Source organism: Bufo bufo, chromosome 9, assembly GCF_905171765.1.
Source record: "Bufo bufo chromosome 9, aBufBuf1.1, whole genome shotgun sequence".
NCBI classification, from domain to species: Eukaryota; Metazoa; Chordata; class Amphibia; order Anura; family Bufonidae; genus Bufo; species Bufo bufo.
The window spans coordinates 4289533-4297303 of NC_053397.1; the positions used below are offsets into that span (position 1 = coordinate 4289533).

The following is a 7771-nucleotide window of genomic DNA, read 5'->3' on the forward strand; positions in this document are numbered from 1 at the left end:
CTCTCCAAAGAGGCGCGCAACAAACTTAGGGCAGAATGCCCCAGGCCCATAGTTCCCAACAGGGTTTGCGAGACTCCAGCGGTAGACCCCAAAATGACCCAATTCCTCACCAAATCTGGGTGGAATCCGAGGAAGGGTTTGGAGTCGGCCCTGCGCGCTTGTCAGGACAAAGTCCTGGACATATTTGGCCCCCTGGCAAAGATCTTCGACTTGGCCGAAGCTGCCAAGGCTGAGGGTAGGCAAGTAGACCCTCTAGAGCTGCGCGAGTGGGTGCAGCGCGCAATTTGCGTAGCAGGAAACGTGAATACGTCCCTGGCTATTGAACGGCGCAAGGCCATCCTTTTTAAAATTGAGCCAAAGCTCTCCAACTTGGCGCTTACCGAAGCAGGTAAGGAGGCCCAGGGCCTGCTCTTTGGCGAGTCCTTTATCAAGGACTTAGGACGTTTCGTCGGTGCTTTTACTGCACTCGACAAAGCCCAAAGTTCAATGAAACGGGTGTTTCATGGTAGAGTCTCTACCAGGGCCGGCAGTTTCAGGGGCCGCCTGTCCGGCCGTGCCCATTTTCAAGCCCGTGGTTCGGGCCGAGGCTCCTTCGCCCAGAGACCTGCATTCCAGGACCAAAGGCGAGAGACAACATCCTTTTTCCCTTCCCGGGGAGGATCCTGGAGACCTAGAGGATACAGAGGACACCCTGGTTCCAGACGTCCCTACGGTAAGACCAATTCCTCATGTCAATTCTTTAACTGTTTGCGTAGGGGGCAGACTCCGGCTCTTTTCTCGAGCTTGGTCACGCATCACCTCGGACCAATGGATTCTATCCACGGTCAGGGGTTTCCATATAGAGCTGACGTCCTCTCATCTACCCATTCCGCCCCCACACCCTGCAGTGCTGTCGGTAGAAAGCCGCTTACTGGTGGACTCAGAGTTATCAGATCTCTTCCGCAAGGGGGCCATAGAGCCGGCACCGGCATCCCCGGGTGCGATAATCAGCAACATCTTCTTGGTGGCGAAAAAAGGGGGCCAGCTGCGGCCCGTCATCAATTTACGCGCCCTCAACGCGTTCGTCAGGTACCGCCATTTCAAGATGGAAGGCATCCATCTCCTTCGGGACCTTCTTCAGGTGGGCGATTGGATGGTCAAGTTGGACCTGAAGGATGCTTACCTTACCGTCCCTGTCGAGGACGCGTCCAGGAACCTGCTATGCTTCTCTTGGAAGGACAGGATTTGGCGGTTTACTTGCCTCCCTTTCGGCCTCTCGTCAGCTCCATGGTGCTTCACCAAGCTGATGCGCCCGGCCATGGCCTGGCTGCGCAGTCGGGGAGTTCGCCTCATCGTCTATCTGGACGACATCCTGATCATGGCACAGGACCATTCGGTGTTACTGAATCACCTTCGCTGGACAATGGATCTCCTGTCGGATCTGGGTTTCCTCCTCAATCAGGAGAAGTCCTGTCTCACTCCGGCGCGCGAGATGGAGTTCCTGGGGTTTCTGGTGGATTCCACGGCAGGAACTCTCAGCCTACCACCGGCCAAGGTCCGGTCCATACGGAAGGAATTGTGCAGAGCCAAGTCATCTTCCCAGATCCCTTTGCGCCAACTAGCAAGGATCATAGGCCTTCTTGCCTCATCCATTCAGGCGGTCTTCCCGGCCCCACTACATTACCGGGCTCTCCAACGACTGAAGATCTCCCACCTGCGGACGGGGGCTTCCTATGCGGATTGGATTTCCCTGGACGAGGAAACCAAGGAGGAGCTATCCTGGTGGATCCTGAATTTGCAGGCTTGGAACGGCAAGGCCATTTTCGGTCATCGTCCGGACTTCGTGGTAGATTCGGATGCCAGCCTGTCGGGCTGGGGTGCTCATTGCGAGGGGATCTCAACCGGAGGCGGCTGGTCAGCGGACGAAGCGGGATTCCACATCAATGCGCTGGAACTGTTGGCAGGTTCGTTTGCAATCAAGAGTTTCACGAGAGACACGGCCAAAGCCTGCATTCAACTTCGCATGGACAACGTGTCGGCAGTGCGTTACATCAACGGCATGGGCGGAACCCGTTCCACCATTCTATCTCGGTTGTCGAAGGATTTCTGGGACTACTGCCTGGACAAAGAGTTGATTGTCTTGGCAGAATATCTTCCAGGCGTCCAGAACTTTCGGGCGGATTGGAGCTCTCGATATCTCTCCGACTCCAGCGACTGGCAGTTAGATCCAGCGGTGTTCCATTCCTTAACATCTCTGTGGGGACCTTGCTGTATCGACCTTTTTGCCTCACGCCTGAACACGCAGCTACCACGCTTCTACAGTTGGCGCCCGGACCCGGAGGCCGAGGCGGTGGACGCGTTCCTACAGGATTGGTCCAGGGGCCTGCTGTACGCATTTCCTCCTTTCCAGCTGATTCCCAGGACCCTGATTCAAGTACGCCGTCATGCAGCGGATCTGGTTCTTCTGGTCCCGTTTTGGAATTCCCAGTCGTGGTTTCCTCACCTTCTGGAGATGATGATAGAGACCCCGTGCCTGCTCCCGACATCTCAGACTCTCCTCCGAGGTCCGAATCACCAACCACACCCTCTTCTCCTGGACGGATCCCTGCGCCTGTTGGCATGTCGAATTTCAGGGGACCCTGGGAGGTCCCGGGAGTTTCGGGAACAGCTAGAGTCCTCTTGGAGAACGCTTGGGCCCCAGGAACCAGAAGATCTTACAGATCTGCCTGGGGATCTTGGGATCGCTGGTGCGTGGCTAGGGACTTGGATCCCGTTTCGGCTCCTGTGACGGAGATTTTGCATTTCCTGTCTTCTCTTTTCGACCAGGGTAAGGCCTATCGCACGATCAGCCTTTTCAGGTCGGCCATTTCTGCGTCCCATCAGGGATTTGATGGTACGCCCGCGGGGCAACATCCTTTGGTATGCCGTCTCTTACGGGGCTCTCGGATGTCTCGTCCTCCTAGGCCTAGATTTTCTTCTACTTGGGACGTGTCTTGTGTCCTTTCCTTTTTGTCTTCTTGGCCTCAGAATACAGACCTTTCCTTAAGGCAACTGTCGGCGAAGCTTGTCACTCTTTTCTGTCTAATTTCCTGCAAGCGGGTGTCCGACGTCCGGGCTTTGGATTATGATGCCCGCTCGTTCACTCCGGAAGGGGTCTCTTTTGACATCTCTAGGAGGACCAAGACTCACATTCGTTCAGTCACTTATCCTGCTTTCCCGGCCTCGCCTTCTCTCTGTCCGGTGGAATGCCTTAAGGAATATGAAGCTCGCACGTCACTTCATCGTTCGCGAGAATTTTCTCATCTCTTCCTCTCTACCATTCGTCCTTTTGCCCCAGTGACCACTCCCACGCTGGCTAGGTGGATGAAGTGGATCATGGAATTGGCGGGCGTGGACACTTCTATTTTTTCGGCGCATTCCGCTAGGGGGGCATCTGCTACCTCTTTGGCGGTTTCTGGCGCCAGACTGGAGGACATTTTAAAATTGGCGGACTGGTCCAGAGTATCCACGTTCAGGGAATTTTATTTTCGGCCAGGTCCTCACGTTTTCTCATCAATCATTGAGAATTTATCTTAAACTTTGAACTTGCAATACGAGCCTCCGGGTCTTGTAATAAAATCAGGTGATTTTCCTATTTCATGACGTAAAGTCATGATTTTATTAAAGACACGGAGGCGAGTATTGCCCACCCTATGTTCCCTCCCTATATGTATGTTTATTATTATGAATGATGTTTATTCCGAAAGATATTATTGATTTGTTGTAATAATGCATATTGATTTTAACTCTATGAGTTTTTCCTGAGTAGGTTTGTCGCAACCAGTTGATTTTGGATACCATGTCCCTATTGGTTTCTATCATTCTCTGTTTTCACCTTTTCAGGTTGAGACCGGCCTGGTGTGCTGCATCCATTTGTCTACGTCGTCTACAGTTCGGTTCCAGACGATCGTTTGATATGGACAGGACGAGGAGCATCCTGCGGTGTTGTTTACAGTTGTTCCCGTTTCGCTTCCGGACGGAAGGCGGTGGTTGTTCCATGATGTTCTGGGACTCTTGATTTTTCCGGTTCAGTTGGACTTTCGGTCTCGTGTTACAAAGAAAGAGGAGGATTTACAGGAAGTGTGGCCTGTTATACTAGGACTATGGGGAGGGGCTGTTCAAATGTTTCAATATTTTGTCTTTGCTGCTATTGGTCAGAGTAAAGAAGGAGAATAGCAATACTCGCCTCCGTGTCTTTAATAAAATCATGACTTTACGTCATGAAATAGGAAAATCACCTGATTATACAGCTAGCACTAGGGGAGCTCACTACATACAGATTATACAGCCACCACTAGAGGGAGCTCAGCTCACTACATACAGATTATACAGTCACCACTAGAGGGAGCTCACTACATACAGATTATACAGTCACCACTAGGGGGAGCTCACTACATACAGATTATACAGCTAGCACTAGGGGGGAGCTCACTAAATACAGATTATACAGCTACCACTAGGGGGAGCTCACTACATATATATCACACAGCAGCTATTGAATTATTAGTGTCTGTATAAATGTAGTGGGCTCTACTTTAGGGTCGCACAGTTCAGCTTGGATGACAGTTAGGTTTGCTTTCTGTATACTCTGTGCTGTGCGGTGATCTCCTGGTGATTGCAGAATATAGTGCATGGATTCTCTTACAGACGGCTGGTCCCTGTCATTAAATGTAATTCTAGCTAATTGTTAGTAAATGGCCCTGACATGTTGTGCAGCCTGTGGCCCCAGGATCAGGGCACCTTCCTCTGTGAACAGGCTGCCCCGCTCCAGCCAGGATAGCAGCGGCACTGGAAGTGGGCGGTCATATATTGAATGTCCATCTTGGTGACCTGTCCAGAGAGCAGGAAGCCGCCACCCTGCGGGTTTCTCTTGATGCTGAAGCTGCTCGGGTGCAGGTGGATCTGGGCCTCCGAGGAGGGGTCTGTCCTCACACAGCAGCCATTTCCGGTGCAGACAACCTGGCTGCACAGCGAGGCGCCACTGCTCACATTGACCACATACATCCCCAGCGTATCGTCTATATAGGACTTCAGGGCGAGGCAGGCTTCCTGTGATAAAAGAGGGACACAAGAGCTGACAATCATCACAACCAAACCTTCTTCTATTAAAGCCCGAGGAGCGTGCTTTCTACACCCGTGCAACAAAGTCCTGCAGAGTGCCTCACAAAAACGTGCACAAGGTTACGGTCCACCGCAGTCCATCACAGAGAATAAAAAAAAAGTTAAATAAATAGTGAATTTGCGCTGAAGCTCAGCCCGGACATCCGTCCAGAATTATAAAAATTCCTTTTTTTACGCCAGGCCTGACGACTGGGCAAAGAATAGAGGTGAGTGCGCCCAAAATGTGAGAAAGTGAAGTGTGTGCAAATGTGCCGACACTCAGTGGGCTCCCACCCCCAGTGAGTTCAGGCACCCCAGGGTCACCACTCCTGGGGCTCTTCTGCACCTCGGGCTTTCAAACATCTCAGCCCCTGGCTTAGATCCAGCAGAGCCCTTGGTCACCTAGCATAGGGCACTAATGGCCCAAGCCGTACACCCTAGGGATGCCGTGTGGTTCTCTGCTCCACATCCTCGCAGGGCTCTGTCCAGAAGGACAGATACTACACTTGATCTTAGCCAAAATGCCAAGAAGCGATCTTCACAACCAAACTACAGTGCACAGGCTCAGGAGACACCAAGGGCCATTGACACAGATGGGCCCCAGAGCAGGAAGTCGGCCCCCCACCGTACTGACAGAAAACAGCTCGATGCTGGGACAGTTACCTTGCTAGAGCTGTAGTCTAAGTTCCCCCATAAGACGACCCCAGCAGCCCCCAGAGCAGCACTCTGTCCGATCGTCTGGATCAGATCCTCCTGCAGGAAAACAAGTTGACACTGAGATGAAGGGGTTAACAAGAGAACAGAGCGATACAAAGATGATACAATGTATCAGTGTGACAGTAAACTGAGGGGAGGGGCTGAAGGACTAGAGGGTTATCTGATTGGTTCAGGATGCAGAGCCCGCCCACTCAGCAGGTAGTCCTGCAGCTTCCCTCTTTCTCTGGGAGGACGGATGGTGGGATTTTCTTACCTGCTCTAGGAAGTCCATGCTGTAGGTGTAGACAATTCGGGCATAGGGCAGGACAGGGATCTCCCCCCCGGTCCTCTGTGTGGACACTCTGAAGGCTTCTCCTAACCTGTGCCTCACGTATCGGCCGACATATTGAGACTTCCTCAGCAGCTTCTCCAGGTAGATATCGGGGTACAGGGCGCGGCTGGACCTCCACATCCACTGCAGCTGGTTGTTCCTCTCCACCTCGGCCTGGGGACATTCTCCGGTGTAATTCTGACTTGAGTTTTTGTAGCCGTAATTATAGCAGGAAGGAAAACCATAAAAGCCCCACAGCCCCCCCGGTCTAAATTTACAGCCCAGGTCCAGGGTGCCTTCCATGAACATCTCCGCAGCTTCCTGGAATTCCTTCTTGGCCTCTCTCGTCACCTCCTCTTCTGACCAGTGCGGATGCCGCTGCCGCACCAGCTCCCGGGAACGCTGCTGGTAGATTGACTTTGAATCCCAGTTGCGATCCCAAAGAGGCCTCCAGTCCTCCCAGTCCACAACCACCGCACCCTCAAAGTCTGGAGACACAATTGTGGCATTTAGGTCCTCGTACGCCTGCTTGAGATGCTCAGCGAGGCTGGCGTTTTGGGGTGTGCCTCCATGGATGGGGTGGCCATCACTATCATAGTAAGGGTAGAGGCCCAGCTTAGAACTATAGAAGATCGCCATCTCGCTGCCCACAAACGACTGGTTCTCATTAACCACAATGTCAAAGGGATCCAGATCCAGGGCCACCCCATACTTGTCCCAGCAGTCTCTGCTGGGGGCGTTCCAGACCGTGATGAAAGGCCGTGCAGGAAGGAGCGCTGCTGGACCGGGGGTGGCGAGAGTGGAAAGCAGATGTGTGAGCAGCGTGAAAACCAGGAGCAGAGAGCCGCTCATCTCTAAACAGAAAATAGGACTGTGAGTTGTCGGTGACCAGTGAGCAAGTGATGTAATTAATCTGTGAGTTGTCAGATACCAGTGAGCAAGTGATGTAATCTGTGAGTTGTCGGATACCAGTGAGCAAGTGATGTAATCTGTGAGTTGTCGGATACCAGTGAGCAAGTGATGTAATCTGTGAGTTGTCGGATACCAGTGAGCAAGTGATGTAATCTGTGAGTTGTCGGTGACCAGTGAACCTGTGATGTAATCTGTGAGTTGTCGGTGACCAGTGAACCTGTGATCTGTGAGTTGTCAGATACCAGTGAATCTGTGAGTTGTCAGATACCACTGTACACGTGATATAATCTGTCAGATACCAGTGACCATGTGATGTAATCTGTGAGTTGTCTGTAGATTATACTCCTGTGATGCATTATAGCAGTATAATCTGACGGTCTGACCTCGGTGTCCTCCTTACCCCTGGCCGCTGCCGTCTGTGTCCTCCGCAGAGCACTCGCCGAGGAGGAGAACCCTGTGTGGTGAGACTTCCTCTGTGGTGTCCTCCCTTATACTCTCCTCCTTCTCCTCTTCCTCTTTCAGTTCCTTACTTCGGTCACGTCCCCTCCTCCCGCCCAGACTCCTGACGTCTCCGGGGCGCGGATATATATATACTAGCAGATAGCCGGTCCCAGGACGGCGACTGGAATAGAAGACAGCTCCTCCTGAGGGCAGAGTTCTTCTTCCAGAAAGCAGGAAAGTGAATGGAATCAGGAGTAGTGGTTGTAATGTAAA

At 52.4% G+C, this 7771-nt stretch overlaps 1 protein-coding gene and 1 pseudogene across 1 annotated transcript; both read right to left on the reverse strand.

Annotated features, from left to right (window-relative positions):
- Positions 1-4357: 4357 nt before the first annotated feature.
- Positions 4358-7564, reverse strand: LOC120979669 (hyaluronidase-1-like). Its single transcript, XM_040408562.1, has 4 exons — positions 7458-7564; positions 6089-6999; positions 5782-5871; positions 4358-5067 (listed from the first exon to the last, which is right to left on the reverse strand). The coding sequence occupies exons 2-4, from the start codon at positions 6995-6997 to the stop codon at positions 4750-4752; spliced, it is 1317 nt and encodes a 438-aa protein (XP_040264496.1). The 5' UTR covers positions 6998-6999; positions 7458-7564; the 3' UTR covers positions 4358-4749.
- Positions 5557-5654, reverse strand: LOC120979958 (annotated as a pseudogene).
- Positions 7565-7771: the final 207 nt, after the last annotated feature.

What these genes read in the sequence shown, in the direction of transcription:
- LOC120979669 (XM_040408562.1), bottom strand. Translation starts at nt 6,997, where the DNA reads ATGAGCGGCTCTCTGCTCCTGGTTTTCACGCTGCTCACACATCTGCTT. An exon ending in GCATGGACTTCCTAGAGCAG is followed by an intron (nt 5,872 to 6,088) that starts GTAAGAAAATCC and finishes GTTTTCCTGCAG; the next exon opens with GAGGATCTGATCCAGACGAT. An exon ending in TAGACTACAGCTCTAGCAAG is followed by an intron (nt 5,068 to 5,781) that starts GTAACTGTCCCA and finishes CTTTTATCACAG; the next exon opens with GAAGCCTGCCTCGCCCTGAA.